This window comes from Dendropsophus ebraccatus, chromosome 5, assembly GCF_027789765.1.
Source record: "Dendropsophus ebraccatus isolate aDenEbr1 chromosome 5, aDenEbr1.pat, whole genome shotgun sequence".
Lineage (NCBI taxonomy): Eukaryota > Metazoa > Chordata > Amphibia > Anura > Hylidae > Dendropsophus > Dendropsophus ebraccatus.
The window spans coordinates 137,200,714-137,224,394 of NC_091458.1; the positions used below are offsets into that span (position 1 = coordinate 137,200,714).

At 43.9% G+C, this 23,681-nt stretch overlaps 1 protein-coding gene across 1 annotated transcript; it reads left to right on the top strand.

Annotated features, from left to right (window-relative positions):
- The first annotated feature begins 10,656 nt into the window (after window positions 1-10,656).
- On the top strand, window positions 10,657-23,681 carry C5H1orf232 (chromosome 5 C1orf232 homolog). The gene is made up of 4 exons (XM_069972551.1): window positions 10,657-10,740; window positions 11,261-11,338; window positions 22,919-23,025; window positions 23,113-23,681. The coding sequence occupies exons 1-4, from the start codon at window positions 10,657-10,659 to the stop codon at window positions 23,339-23,341; spliced, it is 498 nt and encodes a 165-aa protein (XP_069828652.1). The 3' UTR covers window positions 23,342-23,681.

Consider the following 23,681-nt stretch of genomic DNA (forward strand, 5'->3'; position numbering starts at 1 on the left):
CTTCGTACGGGACCGCATGGAAATCCACGGCCGTGAGTTGGAACATTTCCGTCCTCAAACAATGGTCTTGTTCATTTTTCACGGCACCGTATACGATCCGGCCGTAAGCTCATACGTTGTGTGCATTGTGCGGGCGTATATTGTATACTTTCAAGCGAATATTGCGTATATTTGCGGTTCGCACTACGGACGGATTCATACGCAGTGTGAACATAGCCCCAAGGGGTACTCTGGAGAGTATCACTGGTTTCATAAAGTTATATTCCTTTGTAATAATAGTGAGTGGCAAAAGTAAGAGGCGGCACAGGCTTCTCTGCAGTTTGCGTAGATCCAGAGCAGTGCTGATCCAGAGCACAGCAGGCGGTGATAACAGGTTCGGCAGACATATATGACAGCGCCGGGAAGGACTATGGACATAATAAAAAGATATCCTGAATCTTTATTAGAAGCTATAGCTAGCCATTGGTATTATATTGCTGGGACTGTTATGATAGCAGACAGAGGCCTGAGGGCTGATCAGTCAACACCAAGAAAGGGCAGCAGGGGAGAATTCGTTTCCTACCCCTTTTTTGATCCCTTAGGGAATGCGATCATAAAAACCATGCAAAATTCCTGTCACGTTCTTTAATGTTATACCCAAAACACAAACCCTTCTTGGAAAACAACCCAGTGTAAGGGGAAACTGTCAGCACCTGGGCCCTGCCTAAGGTGCTGACAGTGTGATGTAGCTGGCAGTCCCCTTGTGACCATGGTACTTTTTGGTAATTTGTCCGTGGACTGGATTATGCACAACTTTGGGTCCCCTACTGTAATAAAGAGTCAAAGAGGAGTTGTAGAAACAAAATATAAGACAGCGCTCCATAGCGTAATTCAGACAGGACTGAAGTGGTGAAAGTAAGCACATAGAACTCTCACCTGAGAAGGTTGTGCTGGTGTAAGGCACAACTCTTATGGTGCCTTTACATAGGCAGATTTATCTGACAGATTTTGGAAGCCAAACCCCGGAATGGATTTGAAAAAGTGAGAAATCTCAGTCCTTTCTTTATGACCCGTTCCCTGTTTAGGGTCTGTTCCTGGCTTTGGCTTAAAAAATCCCGAGTGAGCAGGAGGCAGGCAGCATTGATTATTCATGAAAAAGAGGGAGGAGGGAGTGGTGAGGTAAGCCAGAGAGCGGCACAAACACTGAGCCACAACTCCTCTTTCAGTCAGTATCCTCCTCCACTCCAAGACAGGTAAAACAGGCGCTGGTCCAATGGGTAAAAGTGATATAAAATATCATAAAATTTATTAAAAGAATTATGCCAGCCACACAACGCATTTCGAGACCGGTCCTGTCTCTTTATCAAGTGTCTAAGTAATAGATTAGACACTTGATAAAGAGACCGAACTGGTCTTGAAACGCGTTGTGTTGCTGGCATAATTCTTTTAACAAATTTTATGATATTTTATATTACTATTACCCCTTGGACCAGCGCCTGTTTTACCTGTCTTGGAGCGGAGGAGGATACTGACTGAAAGAGGAGTTGTGGCTCAGTGTTTGTGCCGCTCTCTGGCTTATCTCACCACTCCCTCCTCCCTCTTTTTCATGAATAATCAATGCTGCCTGCCTCCTGCTCACTCGGCTGTCAGACAGCATCTGCCAACAGTGGACTAATCTGCAATCAGATATAGTTGAACCTCCTGGCCTGTGTTGGAGCTGTGGTCTAGGGTCTAGAGACCAGCAACAGTTTGATTTCTTTGGTTTGATTCCCCTGATGGAAATAAGGTACTGTATAGTTTGTTTGTTTCTTTTTTCTTATCATTGTATTAAAAAAGAGCTAAACTAATTTTGACCTGATTTGCAATTCTTTCCACTTTTAACAATGATACAATAACAAGAAAAAAAAAGTAATAACTATATTTCATTTCCATCAAGGGAATCGAACCAAACAAAACAAACTGTTGCCAGATGACTTACCCCTAGACCACAGCTCCAACACAGGCCAGGAGGTTCAAATATACCTAACTGCAGATCAGTCCTTTGTTGGCAGATACTGGCTGACAGCTGGGCGAGCAGGAGGCCGGGCAGCAGAAATTATTCATGAAGAAAAGGGAGGAGGAAGGAGTGGTGAGGTGTGCCAGAGTGCTGCACAAACACTGAGCCACAACTCCTCATTGACTCTTCATTACAGTAGGAGACCCAAGATTGTGCATAATCCACTTCATAGACAAATTACCAAAGGCAATACTAGGGGACTGCCAACTACAGCACACTGTCGGCACCTTAGGTAGGGCCTGGGTGCTGACAGATTCTCTTTAACTTTTCTCCTTGCAAATGAATCATAACCTTGACTAGAATATGCCTGCAACCAGCGCTGTCCTTCTGTCCTGTTAATACAAATTATTGTGATATACTTTCTGGGCTGCTGGGTCACTGGGGAAACCGCCCAGCGAGTTGCGTGCACAGGTCCTAAAAGAATAGGGCTCATACACAGAGCCCATGCACAGAGACTGTACTGGCCAGTGTGAATGTGTCTCTCCACGCTGGAGCTGAAGATCAAATGGGAACCAGTACAATGGAACCTTAAGCCTTTTTTGGTGTTCAAATGTTAATACGATAAAACAGTAAACAATGGTGCGCCCTGTAGCCTTCCCATCTCATTTTGTCATCCCCCAACAGTACTAGTGTTCCCCCAGGGCTACTGTCCCTGCAGACAAATCTAAGCATTGTTTGTAGAACTTAATTCTGGTGTAGGCTGTTAGGTAATTCATTCTGCCTTTGCACTGAGGTCCAGGAGAGTCAGGGTATAGAGCTGGGACCACATGGGGAGCGTGCACCTTCTTAGCTCTGGTTTCCTGGTGATTGCCCCCATAGCTGGGTATATATTGTTTACCCGTTGTCTGGTCTCCTGGCCCCCACCCTCTTTCCATAGTCGGCGGGTATATCATGTTGCCCCGTTGTCTGGTTTCCTGGCCCCCACCCTCTTTCCATAGTTGCCGGATATATAATGTTGCCCCGTTGTTTGGTTCCCTTGCCCCCACCCTCTTTCCATAGTTAGTAGCTGGGTATATATGTTTCCCCGTTGTTTAGTTTCCTGGCCCCCACCCTCTTTCCATAGTTGCCGGATATACATCTTATACAGATAATTCCTGGTTTGGCTGGGTGACATATGTTGATGTGTAAGCTAATGTGACTTGTTTAAGGTTTCATTGAAGATTAGCAGCAGAATAAGTGATCTGCATCTCCATAGTGACACGACTAAGCACCAAGCCTCTTATTGTACGGACGGTAAGATGATCAGTCTTCTGAAGAACCTTATGAAAAAGTAATTCTTCATGGGATACCTTTTCCTATACCTTAAAGGAGGGAAAAAATAAAACATTTTTTTGTGTTTGCTCGTGTATGGCTTTATCATTTGTGGGCTTCACCTCAAAATCAAACAGACAAATACATTATAGGAAATCCATCACCAGAACTGCATGCTGGGTGCGGTGGGAACACTGGGGTATACTTGCCATAATTATGGGTCCTGGAAGAAAGAGTGAGGGTGACCCACTTTAAAGGGGAACTATCAGCAGGATAGACGAATCTAACCTGCTGATAGCCCCTTATATTGCCCGGGGCGCTCAGGAGGAAGGTATGTGTGTTACCTTCCTTTTCAGCCGGTCCCGCACTGTTATTTGGAGTAATATTTGCTCCGGTGCACTGTTAGGAGCACTGCTCCTTCCTCCGCTCCATTAGAAGGAGCGGGCTGATGATGCGGCAATGTTCCTAACATTACTCCAAAGATTACTCCAACTAACAGCGTGGGACCGGCGCAGAAGAGTAAGGTAACACACATACCTTCCTCCTCAGGGTCCTAGGTGCTGTAAGGGGCTACCAGCAGGTTAGATTCATCTAACCTGCTGATAGTTCCCCTTTAAAGGAACCCAACCCTAGTGGCTTTCATTACAAAACATTTTTTGGCTTCCACGCAAACTGGAGATGTTAGTTAAAAAAACTTTGATCAGTCAGGGTCTGAGTGCTCAGACTCGTGGCGATCGGGAGAACGAGCTGGGAGAGGACCGCAGCTGCAGCCCGTCCACTTTCCGCTCTAAATTAAAAAAAAAAAAAAAAAAAAAGGTCGTACTTATAATTAGAGATGAGCGAACCTGAAGAGGGTGGATACAGCCGGAGGGCCGCCTGGAAAACTGGGATACAGCCTATGGCTATGGCTGTATCCCAGTTTTCCAGGCGGTCCTCCCGCTGTATCCACCCTCTCCACAGAGCGGGCAGACAGCGGGAATCAGACGCCGAGAGTTCAGGTTCATACAAACCCAAACCTTGACAGGTTCGCTCATCTCTACTTATAATGGGCACCTATGGAGCTTGGCTATTTTTTTTAAAACTCAGATCGGGGAGAGGACGCACTGCAGCTATCTATCTCTTGATCAATACGGGCCTGAGCGCTCAGACCCAGACCGATCAAAACTTTTGACATGTCTCTATGACATGTCAAAAGTTTTTTATAACAACAGGTACACTTTAACCCCTCAAAGTCAATGGCCACCTGCACTGAGCTTTGCGCTGCCCACGGGAAATAACATAAAGCAGATGTAAACAAAATCTTAATGGATACTTTAAAGCAGGGGCGGGGAACCTATTCCATGTCGAGGGCCGGTCGGACATTAATAAAATCATTCGAGGGCCGCATACCGTGCGCGGCAATTAGTAGCGTGGGTTTGCAGCAGCCAGGGCAAGGCAAAGTATTGTTCCCCTAATGCCCCTGCTATTGTAGTTAACCCCCAGTGATGCCCCTGCTATTGTAGTTAACCCCCAGTGATGCCCCTTGTAGTCTAGTTAACCCCCAAGTCATGTCCCTGGTAGCCTAGTTAACCCCCATCAGTCATGTCCCTGGTAGCCTAGTTAACCCCCATCAGTCATTTCCCTGGTAGCCTAGTTAACCCCCATCAGGCATGTCCCTGGTAGCCTAGTTAACCCCCATCAGGATGTCCCTGGTAGCCTAGTTAACCCCCATCAGGCATGTCCCTGGTAGCCTAGTTAACCCCCATCAGGCATGTCCCTGGTAGCCTAGTTAACCCCCATCAGGCATGTCCCTGGTAGCCTAGTTAACCCCCATCAGGCATGTCCCTGATAGCCTAGTTAACCCCCATCAGGCATGTCCCTGGTAGCCTAGTTAACCCCCATCAGGCATGTCCCTGGTAGCCTAGTTAACCCCCATCAGGCATGTCCCTGGTGGCCTAGTTAACCCCCATCAGGCATGTCCCTGGTGGCCTAGTTAACCCCCATCAGTCATGTCCCTGGTGGCCTAGTTAACCCCCATCAGTTATGTCCCTGGTGGCCTAGTTAACCCTCAAATAAAAAAAATAAACATCCCACTCACCTTACCTCCGCTCACACGCTGCCCAGGTCCTCTGTGCCGGTCTTCTCCTGCAGGCGGCACGCGCTTAAATGACGTAATCGCGCGCGGCCCGCAGGAGACTGAAGACACGCGCCGCTCTGCTGGGAAAGAAGCCGGCACAGACAGCATCCTCCTGTGTCCGGCAGCTGTCTTAGACACCGGAGGATGCTGTGTATGCCGGCTCCTTCCTCCTCCAGAGCGGCGCGCATTAAAGGGGATCCGCGGGCCGCATCGGGAGGTCTCAGGGGCCGGATGCAGCCCGCGGGCCGGAGGTTCCCCACCCCTGCTTTAAAGTAACAATATGGTGGCTGCATATTTTATGGCAGACTAGAACAACATCAAATTACAGCATTACAAAATTAGAGCAAAGGAAAAGTGGGATAGTGGTCTACAATTACCAGTCAAAGCAATATGGCCGCCACTTTGGGGAGCTAACATGTGATTGGTTATTAATAGCAACTTCTCCCCTCTTCCCCATATGTGGAATAAAGATGTGGTTACTGAATGGGAGTACGAATGCACTGTAGACTTGTTACATGTACAGCGGTACCTTGGTTGAAGAGTAACTTGGTTTAAGAGCATTTTGGTTTAAGAGCTCCCTGTACTGGGTGGGAGGGTGAGTGGGGGAGGGGCATGGCCTGCATAGCTGGGTCTACAGCACTGTACTCTGACCCAGGAAGTCTCCCTCACCTTCCAAATCATAGCAGATCCACTTCAGGCTGGGGCTTACATCAGGGGACAGGACTGTGGAGGTAATCTCTCTATAGCTGTGACCCCTCTCTCCCCGGACAGAGAGCGTATGTGCCCACATCTGTCCTGCTCATCCCTTAATGCTCTGCAGTCTCTGTCAGTCCTTGTGTTTCCCATCCTCTCCATTACTGTACAGTAACTTATAATATCACATATTCTGCTGTTTCTGAATGTTTGTTACAATTGTTTTACATGTTATTCAGAATAATAAATCATTATTTTGGGGGTGTGGAACCAATTGTCTGCATTTCTATGATTTCTTATGGGAAAATTTGCTTTGGTTTAAGAGTAGATTTGGATTACAAGTGCGGCCCCGGAACGAATTATGCTCTGAATCCAAGGCACCACTGTATATTCTATGTATAGGCTTGCTGTATAACCATAGGACGCTGTCCAGCATTAGGGAGATGTGAGGAATTATTTATCTACTGATACTATTTCCACAGAGAGCGGTAGACAGAGCTCCTATTCACATGTATCAGTTACACATGAAACCAGAACTCATGCGAGAAGACGGAGGCAGGGTGTTGTATGCAGAGATACCACATAGATCCAGAGCTCATACGTTACACGTGATGTCCATTACGAATCCTAGAAATGAAGCACTAAAATGGGAGCTAGGAAGAAATTCAGGCTCCTCCATAAAGTGCCTGACCAGGAAAGGATGACGGAGGGATGAGAATCCTCCCAGGGGACAGTCTGTGATCAGGGCCGTACTAACAGCTGCTGCTGCCCTAACCTCTAAACCTGAAGACGCCCCATCTTGGGGAACGTGGGGGAGCGTGGTTTCAGCCACATGCATTTCTCTACATGTAGAAACATTGTCTGAATCGCGTTTTTCATGGTTTTTAACAGCTTAAACATAACTTGTGACTGGGTAACACCACCATACCAGACCTGACCAATACAGCCATACCCCCACCCCCCTGAAAAGATGGATTTACTGGAATGTCTAAATAGGAGGTGGAAGACTAAAAAAATAAAAAACAAAAATAAGTTATTTTCTTCCCCCTGCTCCCTTGTACTGCCCCCCTGTAAGGTGCTGCCCTAGGCACTGGACCACGGGTGCCTAGTGGTAAATACGGCCCTGTCTGTGATATCCGACACATAAACCTTCCTGAGACGTGAACGCAAGAAACATAGAGGTGCAGGATGCAACTCTATAAATATAGTTATAAAGCACTTCAGGTAGTCAGGGCTGGCGGGACCTTGTAGAGCCAACTCCCTACCTCTCAACCATATTAACCTCTTACACACCGAGGGATTCAACATTTCTCCAAGGTTTCAACCATTAAAGACATTTTTCCTTTGAATTGGAGACAGATAGTGACCCCGATCCTTCCTCCAGGCCGCACTCACCCCACAATAAATAAAGAAAGCAACAACTACCAGTCCTGGTGTCCAGGGGGGCCGCGTAGGACAATAACAACATATTCTACCATGGCTTCCACACAAGCTGTAGATGTTAACGTGGCTTGTGTGGAAGCCATGATGGAATAGAACAGCTTTTTGTTACTTTTCCTTTCGATGTCACAGCAGAAGTATTGTGTTTCTGTACATCCAGATCTTATCACAACTATGTCCTAGTGCAGACGACAATAGAGGACTCAAAAAATCAAAGAGACATATCTAAAGTCTTTATCGGTCAGGCTCTGAGACCTAGACAGCCTATAGACTTGTGTTAGAAGTCCATGTAGGTCACATGACAGCCGGGAGGAAACGTGCTGTACATGGATGGTTCTCCTGGACACTCAGACCCCGACCAATCAAAATTTTTCATATGTCTCTCTGGCCAATCAAAATATTTTTTTTTTTTGACAGGGCCCATTAACTAGTCAGATGTGTATGAACTTCATTTTAATAATGGAGTGAATATCAGGTGATGAACGTAAATGTCTTACATTGAGGGGCACGTATGTCTGATATACAACCCCTGACTGTATAATCCCGCCCATCACCTGATATGTATCCCCTTTATAATTAGGGTCACGCCCATGTGACTATTACCTGAATTGTCAAAGAAACTAAACCCACATAAAAGATTGTCAGTAGAAAAAGCCCCCCCCCCCCCCCCAGGCTTCATCTAGTCGGCTTTTATATTATTTCCTTTCTTATTATCTTAGGATAGATATATGTATATATCAGGCAGGTTTACATTCTGTTATTGTAGATTTATCAACCACATCTGCTGGAAGTCTCCTCCAAGCATCTACTACTCTTTCAGTAAAGTATTATTTTCTCACGTTGCTTCTGATCTATTCCCCAACTAACCTCTCACTGTGTCCTCTTGTTCTTGTGTTCAGTTTTTTTACTAAACCACTTCCCTCCTGATCCTTATTCAGTCCTTTAATATCTCAGGAAAGGAAGGACATATCAAGAAACTGTGAAAAGGTGAAACCAGGGCGCCCTTAGCTACAAGCTGAGCTCCTGTCACTGATCAGGACCCCACAGTGTTCTTTTTATAAAATGTATGTTTTGTGAACATAGCTAAAAGTTTAAATGACACCTCTTTTACCATTTTACAAATAAAACGTAAAAATAAATAAATTGATTCTATATCATAGCGTGCACAATTGTCCAATCTTGGAAAAAATAACAACATTATGTCCGTCCGCTGTACAACAGAAACGAAAAGAGGAAAAAATGCAAAGCTTGCAAACTTTTTGTCACATCAGAAAAATATAATAAAAAGTGGTCTAAAATTCCCATCTACATAAATATGATCGTAATAAAAGCTAGAGATTGTAAATAGCTAGAGAGTGAAAAATAAAAGCGCTTTGGCTCTTAGAAGGCGAAAAGAAAGAAAACAAAAACACAAAAATAAAAAATGGCCGCAGAGGCAAAGGGGTGCTTGGACTTCGGGTACTGTGCTTAAGTTATTAACTATAAGGATTCTTAAGGAGCCCTTATAGTTAAATGCAGTGCACTGACAGAGCAAGGAGCCGTTGGTTCCCTGTCCTGCCAGTGACTCTTGTGGACGCAGGCAGCATTATGCCTCTGAGGCTGATCTCTCCCTCAGTTTCCCAGTGCGCGAGCAAGCTACTAGGAAGACCTATGTGGGGTATAGCTACATGAGGGATACTGCAAACTGAGCAGGTTAATAACTCCATGAATGCACAGAGAAGGCTTGACTATTTTGTGGAGGCACAGAAGGGCCTATGTACTGTATGGATGAATAGAGGGGCCTAATTATTATATGGAGGCACAGAGGGGCCTGTCTACTATATGGAGGCACAGAGGAGCCTAATTACTATATGGAGGCACAGAGGGGCCTGTCTACTATATGGAGGCACAGAGGAGCCTAATTACTATATGGAGGCACAGAGGGGCCTAATTACTATATGAAGGCACAGAGAGGCCTGTCTACTACATGGGGGCACAGAGGGGCCTAACTGCTATATGGAGGAACAGAGAGGCCTAACTACTATATGGAGACACCGATGGGCCTAACTACTATATGGGGGCACAGAGGGGCCTAACTGCTATATGGAGGAACAGAGAGGCCTAACTACTATATGGAGACACTGATGGGCCTAACTACTATATGGCAGCACAGAAAAGACTAAAGCTCCAGTCCACATATTTATTCATTGCTGCTCCCCTGCCTACCTGCTATTGATTGACAGAATTCTCTTTATGCACTGTGCATCAGGAGCTGAGAGGCCAAAAGACTGGAAGCATTAGTGTGATGGCTATGGGGGTTTGGGGCAGGTGATTATAGGTTCTTTATATTTTTACCCCACCTCCCACCACATATCATTTTTATCCCTAGATTACCCCCTTAACACCAAAAAAATCTGCATTTGCATGGACAAAATTGTAAAATTACACAGTCCATAAGACTGTAACCGACTGTTATGTTTCCATTAATTCAACCAAAAAATCCCTGAGGATCAAGGTTAAGGAAATTGCCATCAATGGTGCTCGGTGCACTATGGAAACATAGCAGCAGCTTAGAGTTTTCTTACCTGCTGTTAGTTTCCCTTTAAGCAGCTAAAGTAGAATTTACTGGCAAATATTTATGAAACGGATGCAAATTGGATAGACGTGAGGCTTCATGACATAAATGTCAGAGCTAATCGTTTTCTTTCTGTTACTGCATTAGTTCAGCCTTTCACAAGTCACCTATTAGGTTTCCCCTGTATGAAGACCTTCCTGCAACTTTAATGAGGTCACAAAACCCAAGAGTGTCGGAGCCAATGAGGCCAAAGAGCTGTGCACCTGAGATGCTTTGCATATTGTCAGATGCCACGCATACCTAAATGAAGTGTGCACACCATTAGATCCTCAGCCAATCTAGGAGGAGACACCGTACGTTCCAAGACTTGGTACATAATTGAAGACTACTGGTCATTTAGCGTGCAAATCTGGATGAACGTCAAACCGGGAACTGTTCGGCATATTGCAGCCATTTGTCACTGGGAAGAAGATTTTACTGATTACAGAAAGTTTGTATCCACGAATCCCACATCAGCAGATCTTACAATAGACATTCTCTTCTGTATCTTTCCCGGAATTTCCTACCATGAGCCAAAGCTTCTGGAAGGTTTATAAAGCTAAAGTTCTGCAAACATTCAATGCAGAGCAAGATGGGGAAACGCTTGAAGAGGTAAGAACTTTAGGGATTACACGAGAAGGCATCTCATGGGTATAGATTGTGTCAGGTTTTATCTTATAATAATCAGATGGTCCTCCTGTCCTACTGGGCCACAAAGCTCCACCTGTAGACACCATCTGTGGATCCAAAAACTCTTCACTAGGGTCTATCTACTGGGTGATTCACAATGACCTTATTGCTGCTATGTGCTGTGTGGAATAATATCATAGATGTTTGTATATATACAGTAGATGCAGGGCCTGGTAAGTCCTGGGAGTCATTCTGAAGACCCCATTGTGTCTGGTTCCCTACTTCTTCTTTTTCAATTCTTCTCCTCCTTCTTCTTCGTCTTCTTCTTCATGTTCTTCTTCTCTTCTGCCTTATTGTCCATTGACTATAAATTAAACACTAAATAACTAGATGGAGAAAGTGAGTCAATGTAGTAAGAGTGACTCCTCATTAATATAAACATATGAGTATACAATGCCATGACGTGAGACAAGAGTAAAGTTATGTGAACCATCTGTTTTAGAGTGAAACAACAGAAATCGAGCCTGAAAACCCAGAAAATGGAGAAGAAGGGTTAAACATGTCCCAGCTTGCAAAAAAGGTGAGTAAACCATAATTTACTTTGGAAAGTACAAATCAGTGTTTTGTTGTCTACAAAGTCATTTCTCATATAAACAAGTATATACAGGTAATGAGAAACCATCTTAACAATCAGAATCCCTATACTTTTGGTTACAAATTGACTGACATTCATGTTCTTTTCTGCATAGGAAGAAAAGGGCTTTTCCCATCGGAGACGTCAGGTAGATCTGCCATAAATATTTAATATGCGGGTTATACCTGCTCAGTCTTCTCTAAAGATAACAGAGTCCGACCTTTCTGCCATGGAAAAACCCCTTTACTTGAGATGAGTGAACTTGCCGAAAGTTTGAGTTGGCATGAACCCAAACAATCAGCGTTTGAATCCAGCAGCCATGTGTATCTATGTTTTCCAGGCAGTTCTCGACCTACATCCACCTTCTCCAGGCACCAGGATTCAAATAATGATCATTTGGGTTCATGCAAATTCAAACTTCCGGCAAGTTTACTCCTCTCTACCCTTTACCCCTGAAAGACGCAGCTAGTTTTAATTTTTTTTACGTAGCTGTATGAAGGCTTGCTATTTGCTGGATGGCACCATGTAATGTACTACGTAATGTAAAAATATGAAGAAACTTAAAACTATTTGTGGGGGCTTTTGGGGGCTTTGTTTCTACAATGTGATATAAGTTTTTTTGAGGGTCATACCAAATTTATATTGTTTTTTTCTTTAAAAATGAGTCGGTGTCGCAATTTTCTGACACTCAGAACATTTTTATTTCTCTGTCAGTAAAGTTGTGTGAGGGTTGTTTTTTTTGTTGGGTGAGCTGTTGCTTTTATTGGTCCTTTTTTAGGGGTACAAACAACACTTTCATCTTAAAAATTTTTTTTTTCTTTTATGGCATACACCATCCCCTGGCCTTGCCGTCCCTTCGCCTCCCTCCTTACTGTATTGGTAGCCTACATAGATTGTTCTGTCTGCCTGGCCACTCTGGATGGCAGCATCTGAGGGATTATACTGCAGCGACCCAGGGGGGGCAGATATTATGTTGCTGGGTGAGGTGGTATGTACTGCTGGGCCACTTGTCATGGTGGTCAGGAGTGGTAGGTGCCTACCCCTGGATACATTGACACACAGCTTCTTGGTTTGTAGGACAGGTGTATTGCAAGTTGTATTACAATAGAAATTACATAGGCCAGGTAACGTAAACTAATAAAGTATTTCAAATCTGAAAATGAATACACAGTATACAGCCTTTTTTGTATACAATAGGCAGTTTGTTCACAGTTACAATAATGTTGGTAGAACAATGAATACTTCTCACTCACAGCTGGGTTGCTGGCAGTTAAGAAAATATACTTTTAAGTGAGCACAGCCTTGATGCTGGAAGGAATATAGATGAGCACTTGGCACAGCCTCTGAATACAATAGATACTTGCAATAGACCTGGCTTTAGTGACAGTGACTTAGAATAACCTTTGTTAGCGTAGCCTTGGTGACAGTGGACTGCTGGTTGCAGGATCGGGGCACTATTCAGACCCTAGGGTTCTCACTTAGGTGGCAGTGGTAAGAAACCTATGTTCATGGGCTGTCTAGGCTATCTTTAAGGGCACAGAGTGACACAGGACGAGGGACATAGGCCCACCTAGTTGGAAATCTAACTGTCTGGGTGGCCTCTTAGGAAAACTAGCACAAGCAGTTGAGTTCTTGGCTATCCGATTACTGTCTTGAGTCCTGGAGTGATAATCAGGTAGAATCTCTTTAGCAGGTTCTCTGTATACACTCACTCTGACGGGAATCAGGAACTAACTGTCCCAACTAGTCATAACCTCACTATATATAGGCTACTTCAGTGGATATAATTGAACAAATGAACTAAGATAACCCTCTGGGATAGGTTGGAGACCTCTGAGGTAGCTAACTCAGGGATTAGATAAACATAAATCATCAGACAGTGGTATAATAAATACAATTTACACTTAACTCTTAGCATGGTTTCTCTTTCAGCCGTGTAACATAAGGTGAGAGTGACAGTGACACCAGGTGGTGTGAGCAGAACACTACAGACTTCAGTCTCAGAGCATATAATACATAGTATCTACCTATACATGCTTACTTAGAAGCAGTGGACACCCGCTCTGTGACACTGCAATACAGCTGTGTTATGGGTCATCATGGCCAGAGTCACCTGTGTGATGAGGAAGAGGATAGAGGTTCTGACCCAGAGGCTTCTGAAGCATTTATGCACTGTCCTGGCACCTGTATCCCAGCTACTACTTTATACCAGTGACCCACAAGAGTACCCTGGGGAAGAGCGGACAGGTAAGTATAGCTTTGTGATTATTTTCTGTATATTTACAACAATCTAGTTTTCCCTAACCAGATAACCCCTTTAAAGACCAAGTTTTCAGATAATCTATGAGCAATATCCAAGGGACAGTGACCAGTAACCACTCTTTCTACTACTTTCAAGCATAGAAGCTATATTTTCTTATGCCTGGAGAGGCTGTATGTTTTTGAAAGTGACTCCTGGCTTTCAGCTAGAGCCGCCGCTAATAGATGACATGACTGCCAATTCCGGCTATTTCAAGGAAAACTAACAGCAGATTACAGGCATTCAACCAGCTGTAATGTTCCCATAGATCACGGAGGATGAGGATGGGGATGAAGGTACTTTTTTTACCTTGATCTTCAGCGCTGTTTTTAGGGATTCTTGACTTTATTCACTATGCAAATTAGACAGTTTGGTGCACTGGGGGAAGAATGACCACCCTTAGTGCACCGATCCACCCGGTGTAACAGATGGGCTCCAGCCTAAAGCCTCTGGGGCTGCCTGACTCGGCAATTGATTCAGCCTGGCTCCAGCAGCAGGAGGGCGATGTGTTACCCCTTTAGGCTGTCACTAAATGCAAATAGATTAAATACTATACATTTGTTTAAATAAAATTATATTACAATGTACAATAACTTTATTGAAGCAATGTATTAGCAAAAAAAAATAAATGGTAAGAACATTGTGGGTCAGTTTCACAAGTACCATATCGCAGTGGATTTCCCACTGCAAGTTCCACAGCAATACTCTGTACTATTAGCCATAGCCTACTAAACTCAGTAGCTGCTGGGCTAACAAGCGAATACATTACCTGTCCACATAGGTGGATTATAAAGAAGCCAATTTGGGCTAACACCTGGTACATTTATTACCCTTTTTTGTGTGATATAATCCATATAATCTTGAGTTTCATCCTCCCCCGCTATGTTATATACTATGTTACTACTAGTGTAGAGACGTTGGTTACTATGTTATATAATATGTTACTGTTGATGTAGAGAAGTTGGTTACTATGTTATATACTTTATTACTACTAGTGTAGTTGTTGGTTACTATGTTATATAATATGTTACTATTGGTGTAGAGAAATTGGTTACTATGTTATATACTTTATTACTTCTAGTGTAGTTGTTGGTTACTATGTTATATACTTTATTACTACTAGTGTAGAGATGTTGGTTGCTATGTTACTACAAGTGTAGAGAAGTTGGTTACTATGTTACATACTATGTTAGGCTATGTGCACACTGAGGAAAAGGCGAGGAATTCAGCTTGAAATTCCTCCCATAAAATATGTAGAGCAAAGTCCCATTGTGTTCAATGGGTTTTCTGCTCTGTTGTTCACACTGCAGAATTTCCGAGCAGAATTTTCTGCTGTAGATCTGCTAGAGGAATCCTATAGTAGTCAATGGGGGGCTTAAATTCTGCTTGAATTCTGCCTGAAAACTTTCAGCTACAATTCCTCGAGAATTGCTCAGTGTGCACATAGCCCTAGGGTATGTGCACACTGAGGAAAAGGCGAGGAATTAGGTGAGGAATTGAAGAGGAATTTCAGCTTGAAATTCCTCCTTTAAAATATGTACAGGGCAATGTCTCATTGTGTTCAATGGGTTTTCTGCTCTGTTGTTCACACTGCAGAGTTTCCGAGCAGAATTTTCTGCTGCAGATCTGCTAGAGGAATTCTATAGAAGTTAATGGGTGGATTAAATTCTGCTTGAATTCTGCCTGAAATTTTTCTGCTTCAATTCCTCGAGAATTGCTCAGTGTGCACATACCCTTACTACTGGTGTAGAGATGTTGGTAACCATGTTATATACTATGTTACTACTAGTGTAGAGAAGTTGGCTACTATGTTACTACTGGTGTAGAGAAGTTGGTTACTATGTTATATACTATGTTACTACTTGTGTAGAGAAGTTGGCTACTATGTTACTACTGGTGTAGAGATGTTGGTAACCATGTTATATACTATGTTACTACTAGTGTAGAGAAGTTGGCTACTATGTTACTACTGGTGTAGAGAAGTTGGTTACTATGTTATATACTATGTTACTACTTGTGTAGAGAAGTTGGCTACTATGTTATATGTTATATTACTGTGGTGTAGCCCCGGTGTGAGGCTCGACCGGTCACTTGCCAGATGGTGAAGTGTGACTCCACTACAGTTGTGGTTGGTCGGGGAATAGCTCAGCCGGGTGTTATGTTGTTGTGACGCCAGTGCCGGTTGAGCACACAGTTATGATAGCACACCTGCTTTTACCCTTTCCCCTGTGGTCAGTAACCTGCAGCCTTGCAGTGCTGGAGTCCTGAGTTCAAATCCCACCAAGGGCAACATCGGCAAAGAATTTGTATGTTCTCTCTGTGTTTGCGTGGGTTTCCTCCGGTTTCCTCCCAAACCCAAAAACATACAGATAGGTAAAGCGCTGCGGAATCTGTGTGCGCTATACAAATAAAAACAATATTATTATCACGGTTGTCCAGAGTGGAGCTGTCACCCATCCGAACTATTGGTACCGCCACCTACAGAAAGGGGAGATAACCCAAGGAAGTTGCCTTTACTGTGTAGGTGCTGAGATAAGAATGACTAAGTCCCCTTACAATAAATAAACTCTTCTTTACTGCAGGAATATTTGATACAGTGGTATACAATACTTTGGACTTGACTAACATGACTTTTGTGTTTAGAGCTTGAGAGGTAGAATAGCCGTGCTGGCTGGGTTGCGTGCTGAGAAATAGAGTAAGCTCAGAGAAGTAGAGAGGAGGATGTTGAGAGTCCCAACCCAATGTAGTACTGTGCTCTGACAGAACTTTAGTATTAGAATAAGTAGAATACTTGAGAGTAGATAGAATACTTGTGCCCATGTTTTGACTCTTTGGTCTTTGAACGGACTATTGCCCACCAGTGTCGCGTGACCCATCCTAGAGGGTGACACAAGCCCCAGACCTTGTTACCTGGGTTGAGCAGAGTGGGCAAGCTTTCCTGGTTACACCCGCGCTGCGAGTACGTAGGCTTCTAGCAACTTTGCTCTATCCGGATCAGTTCCTCTTTCTTCAGGATACTGTCCTGCACCTTTAGAGTGTCTAGCACTGCATAGTGCGTAGAAGTGCTGCTTTTAAGAAAATAGTGTCCTTGCTTCCCATGTGCGTCTGTTCACTGCCACACCTTAGACTACACTTGACATGTTCTCCGATAGGAGACTGTTCTGGCTTGCATCCTCTCTGTTCAGCAACGTGACTAAGACTCAGTAACACTTCCTCTCCCCATGTGACTACCTTCTACAGGGTGTGTAATACCTGCTGTGAGTGGGTAGAGAAGAGGAAAGAGCTGTCATTGGTGCACAAATCACAAACAACAATAACCCCTTGAGTACTACAGCTGTGCAACAGATAAGTATAAAATATACATACTAGCGACATCTAATGGCAAAACTTAGGTTCAGCTACATCACCACTTACACTTGGAGTACAGGCTTTTGGGAAGGGTCTGTCTACTAGCAACACCCGTGGTCGGACACCACATTACTACTAGTGTAGAGATGTTGGTTACTATGTTATATTTTATGGTTCTACTAGTGTAGAGAATTATTTGGTTACTATGTTATATGTAAATCTTCCCTTCTATGTGCTATCTGCGATTACTCCTAATGGTTTTGTGTAATAAGTTGTTAGGTTCACCTTTCTATGTATTCTATTCCATAGTAAATAAGAGAGACTTCTCTGACGTCTAGGATTTATTACCGCTGTGTTCAATTTCTTTGTGGTTTCCATTTATTTTTTAAGGGGAAACAACTGGATACAAGAAACAAGAATTTCACTAATACGTTATCTGTCCCCGATCCTGGCTCCTTGGGTTGGCATAAAATGAATGATTTTTTGAAGATCTTTTTGTATCGTTATAGCTCCATTAGTCCTTTAATAATGCAGTGTCCCAAGTGTCAACTATTACCACTGATCCCACATCTCGCTTCCCAAACTTACTCAAAGGCAGTATCAACTGCCAAAGATCATCTCACATATTTAAGGTGGCGGGTGGCACTTGTGGCAGTGTCTGCTCCTCCTGTCACTGTCCAACTGCTTAGTGCCCCATAGCGGCTGCTTGGTCTGCCTCCCAATCAGTTTGGACAATATAAACAATTTAGAAGCTTTGCTATAAAAAGAGTTAAATCTTTTGCCACTGCTGAAAAATTAAGCCACTTTGATCTCCTCTGTTCCAAATCTTCTCCTAATCTATCCCTGTCACAAACTTATCAAATGTTTTGCATGGTCTCTTTGCATACTACCCCTCCCCCTTTCCTTCTAAAGTGGACATTGGAGACACACTGATAATTTGGAACAGAAACTGTTGAGTGGCGTTCATTATGTTAATGTTGTATCCCACTACGGGTGTTATTAGTTTATGCACCCCTCGCAAAAGCCTATACTACAAGTTAACGTGGTAATGAAGTGATACTTAAGTTTTATCACTAGATGTCGCTGTTATCTGTATATGCACTTGTATATTGCACAGCAGTAGTGAATATGGGTTATTGCTTGTTTATGATCTGCGCACCAATAAGAGCTCTCTTCTCTTATTCACCTATCTCTATTTTCCTTTTTCTCTTTACACTTTCTTTTTCACCACTCCCAGGGGATATTACACCTCCTGTAGGAAGTTGTCACATGGGGAGAGGAAGTACACACCCACACTTAGTCGGTGTCCAGTGTAGTCTAGTCAGGAGTGTGTTAGTGGACGGACATGGGAGACGTAGAGACTTTTCTTTTAGACGCCATCTTTGGTCCAAGTAAAGTTGCTAAACTACTTGTAAGAGTAGTGCAAGAGTAGTGCTAAACTACTTGTAAGTCAGAGATCACCCTCATCCCCACCGTAAATACTTCTAAGGCTATGTTCACACTACGTAAAATAACGGCCGTTATTTTGAGCCCAAAACATCGGCCGTAGAATTACGAACATACGGGCTAGTCGTGAAACTACGGCCGTTGTTTAATTTTGATTCCTAGCATGTTTTTAATCGGGCTGAAACATGTCATTTAATTGAAACACTGCGACTAGCCGAATAAACCACTCAGTAAATAAATTACCGGTTCATTTTTCACGGGTCCGTACGAACTACGGCCGTAGTCTTATACGCAGTGTGAACTGTACGACCGTAGTTCGTACAAATTGCTGTATCGTACCATCCTTAAAACAATGGCCGTAGTTTTGCGGTGAAAACTACAGCCGTTGTTTTACGTAGTGTGAACATAGCCTAAAAGTGCAGGACAGTATCCTGAAACAAGAGGAACCAATCCATATAGAACAAAGTTGCTACAAGCCTACATTCCTCCAAAGTGGAAACGGAGGGCACCCTGGAAGCACTCAAACTTACTTAATCAACATGATGTAGAGATTTAGTTTCCTTTCTCATGATCGTGTATATTCTTATTTTATTTTGTTTTTCTTTCTCATTGTTAAGGTTTTAGTTTTTGTAATGTTTCTGATACATTCAGACCTATTGTATGTTTATTGTATATGTATTCTGAAGTCTGCACTAAAATATATTGAGAGAAAAAAAATAGTGCAGTGTACCAGTACCCATTTCCCAGCTATTTTACACATAGGGTTGTTGTGCGGCCGATGAGCTGCTTAGCAGTGTAAAATGTGTTTGTTTATTGTATATTCTGTGCATGTCCTGCTGCATTACTTGTCACAGCAAATCATATGGCCAGTGCAGAGGTTAACATCTGTGCTGTATTTATGTGTATGGAACTAGGATGCTTTGGTCACATGATGGCTTTCACCCAATGAGAGCAGTCCCTAGTCCAGCTCTTTGTTACCCTAGAAAGGGGTGGACCTAAACAAGTGTAAACCAGCCTGATCTCGGCCTCTGGTCAGTGCATATCTGCCAGCTTAGCTCCTGCTAGTCAGACACGCACCATTTAGTCAGCTATTAGGCTGTACATTTTCCTTAGTTTACTGAGTAACAGTATACAGAAAGAGACATGCGACTAGGGAGAAAGTTCCAGGACTAAATCCAGCCTCTCAATGTTACCTCTGATTGTCTATAAAGATCAAACCATGGGGAACATTTTACCTCCATTGTGAAGAGTTTCCAGGTCATGGGCCCCCAGCATTTAATATCCTCTCAGCGTTTTTCCGGCGTTTTTTTCTTCGGGCAATTGTCACAGATACCTGAAGGGACAGTTCTTCTTAATCACAGCAGCTAAACTGTGAGGATCCTATAAAGCAGAGTTTAGCCTATTTAGACAGAGTTCCCTTTAAGTACCTCCGAACCACATGGCAACCAAGCTACATCAATACCAAAGTGCCTGCAAGCCAAAGTCTTTAGTTAACCTGCTTTATGCAGTATCCTTAAAGGGACTGTGACTAAAGTTTACTGTTCCCAAGCATGTGTCATGGAATCCTATGTCAGATGTGCCCTTTATCTCACCGAAAGAGCTAAAAAGGGGTATGTGGTACACTGGGGGCACTATGCTGGCATTGCCACCCTGCCAAATGACATATACAGCACATGTGCCTATACGGAACAGGAGACAGGTGTGTTTGTATGCAGAACAGGAGAAGACAGGTGTGTGCGTATGCAGAGCAGGATACAGGTGTGTGCCTATGCGGAACAGGATACATATTACATATTAAATCCGACATGGAGATAGAGGAGCGGCTGCACATCACACCTATGGCTGATACTAATGTTGCTAAGCCTATTTTAAAAAACCAACTTCAGGATGTTGAAATATGAATTGATCAAGCCATATCGCCCCGTGTACCAACATGCAGGTCTCCTGGTTCACATGGGTCCCTGCGCTAACTCCACACTGTGTCGGTCAGTGACCGCCACCCCCGCAAAGCGTGCACATGACGGGAAGGGAGGCCATGGAGTGGCCCTGCAACCCCCATGTCAAAGGACCAGACCCAAAGTGCCCCCCCAAAAAAATCCCAGCCAGCACCACCAGCGAGGAAGGCTGCCCCCAAAGAACACAAGTATGGATATGGTAATACACTCACCAAAAACTGCTGCAGACAGAATGGTAAAAACCTGGAGACACGGTCGTGTGAGCACTGGTATATGCTCTGCTGACTTAGGTCACATGGGTCTTATAAAGGGGAGTGCCAGCTGCCCAGAAAGGGAAGAAAAATACAAAATCCGACATGGAGATAGAGGAGCGGCTGCACATCACACCTATGGCTGATACTAATGCTGCTAAGCCTATTTTAAAAAAACAACAACTTCAGGATGCTGGAATATGAATTGATCAAGCTATATCGCCCCGTGTACCAACGTGCAGGTCTCCTGGTTCAAACGGGTCCCTACGCTAACTCCACACCGTGTCTGTCAGTGACCGCCACCCCCGCAAAGCGTGCACATGCAGGGAAGGGAGGCCATGGAGTGGCCCTGCAACCCCCATGTCACAGGACCAGACCCAAAATGCCCCCCCAAAAAGTCCCAGCCAGCACCACAGGCTGCCCGCATTTTTGGGTCTGGTCCTGTGGCATGGGGGTTGCAGGGCTGTTCCATGGCCCCCCTTCCCTGCTCATGCACGCCTGCGGGGGTGGTGGCCACTGACCGGCACAGTGTGGACTTAGTGTAGGGACCCATGTGTATCAGATACCTGCACGTGGTATATGGGGCAGTGTGGCTTGATCAATTCATACACAAAATTCTGATTCTGTTTTTTATGCAGACGAGAGGCACTAGTGTCAGCCATAGGTGTGAGGTGCAGCGCTCTTTTTCTTCCCTGAACCGCATATTACATATTAATGTTAGCCAAACTTGCTCATCTAGGTGGGATAGGCTAACCAATCGGGGGAGGGGGGATTAATAACAATATGGCTGTGCCCACCACAAGGCTAACCTCTGTGAGCGGTCATGTGACATTACAGGATGTAAAGAAATTGCAGTTAGAGCATTCATATGACATCACAGGAAGTAAAGAAATCACAGGAAGAGCAGTCATGTGACTGAGCCTGAGAACACAATAAGCTCTAAATAAATAATGAAAGTGACTATAGAACATACAGCACCCACAGAAGTAACTGCAATGCTAGTTTATTGAAATATCCCAGGCAACCCCTTTAAGCTGGATGCCTGTTCCCAGGAGGAACAATAATGTTCTAACAGTCTCCATGGCATAATACAATCTGACTTTTGCCAGCCCACAGTAATGCCATGTTAAGAATTAAATAGTTGGTATATGAATACATTTTCAATAGCTGTCAATCATTCGGCTGCCAGTCATCTCTCTGGTCTTCCCATACACATGAGAGTTCAGCACGGCCAAAGATAAATGAGTTTTATATGAAGATTGGAGGAGTAAACCGCAGCCAGACAGCTTATCTCCTTCAAGAACAATATGGTCGGGTTTTAAAAATTCATCATGCCGAACCCTTCTGTCCAGTGACATCATCTATGGGTGGACAGTTGGGAGGCAGTCATACAACTTATACTGTCTACTAGAGACGAGCAAATCAGAGTCTGAACTGATCTGCGCTCATATTCCTTAGGCTGCCGGCTCCGTGCAGAAAATATGGATACAGCTATAGCTATAAATGTATTCACTCTTCTGTATTGTCTACAAAAATACTGGATTAGTATAAAGTTAATGGACACAGGGGCTGTAACCTGCTTTATTATAGTAACACATGGTTAAATAGTTTACATGTCAGTGCAAAAAAGAAACCCCCTATGAGACCCAGAGCCAGCGGCGTAGCTACCATGAAGGCAGACCACGCAATTGCTACGGTGCCCATGTGGCAGGACAGCAAAACATGGTCTGACCCATGGTAGCTACAGCTCCCAGCAACCACATACTAACATGACCTGGTGCAGTCCCTCTGCGTTCCTTGCTCCCAGTGTGATGTGGGAGGACGGAACGCTGTGGAACTGTGCTGTGTCATGTGATTAGGGGGGGGGGGGTCCTTACAGGAATCCTAGCTACGCCCCTGCCCAGAGCCTACTACCCCGTACCCGAAAGAAACATAATTTCACCACCCCAATAATCCGAGTTATGACAGACTTTGGCGTTGCCGGCTCTACCTCACATTGGGAACGCTGAAAGGCTTGCACCCCATCTAACATCTTCTCCAAGGTGACTCCGTGAGTGTAATGATCTCAGCACATAAGGCCGGTAAACCTCATTTTGTTGACTTCAAAGAAACTGATCAGTTTTGATATTTCGATGGAGTTCTTGGATAAAAATAAAATGTAAATGTATATTACTAGTGGTGAAGGGTTAATGTATAATATATTGATGCATGTTCCTCTACCCTATAGGTTCAAGGAACATTTGGTTGGAGAACTGTAGCTTCATTGTTTACTAAAGAAGAAGAAGAAGAAACAGATCAGGGAGTTGAGCAGCAACCGGAGATGGAGACAGAACAGTAAATGTCAATTTCAGTGGAGATGACAAGGTAAATGATTGTAAGCAACGGTAAGAAGGACTAATAAGGTTTATTGCTTCTCTACAGGAATCCATCTTATCGCACTTCAGAGACGCCCCCACAGAAAAGCTCCTCGGCCCTCTGGAATGTCTTCGCTAGCCGGTGGCAACAGAGCAATGCGCAACGTTCTGAGGCGAGAGGAGTCCTGGCGGAGCCTCCCGAGGAACACAACGAAGCTCCGCGCGCAGAGGAGACGCCCTTCAGGTGGAGTTTCCTCACTAGCAAACTAGCAGAGTTAAGAAGCAAGAATGAGTAAGAACTTCGACCTACAGGAACATTATGGAGTGAAGCTTCTGTGAGGAACTTTGTATCCTAATAACCTGTCCCCAGGCTGAACAGATTGTACGCTGAAGGAATTATGTGACAAGAGCAGCGATGGGAATGACCATCAGCCATTGTTTGTGACTACTAAAAGGAAGACAACAACTAATTTTCCTCATCCCATATAGACAAGGTTATATTTTTTTCTCGTAGGTTGTTTGTGCAATTCATAATACGTATATGTGTAAAGATTAGAGAGTAGACAAAATCTTGCTAGACCTTTTTCATCTTTATTGTGAGGTTGAAAGTAACAAAATAAAAGACACATTGAAAAA

Bases quoted from the DNA above. Each gene is read 5' to 3' on its own strand.
- C5H1orf232 (XM_069972551.1), top strand. From the start codon at position 10,657: ATGAGCCAAAGCTTCTGGAAGGTTTATAAAGCTAAAGTTCTGCAAACA. The intron at 10,741-11,260 runs GTAAGAACTTTA...CATCTGTTTTAG, and splicing joins ATGGGGAAACGCTTGAAGAG to AGTGAAACAACAGAAATCGA. The intron at 23,026-23,112 runs GTAAATGTCAAT...GCTTCTCTACAG, and splicing joins CCGGAGATGGAGACAGAACA to GAATCCATCTTATCGCACTT.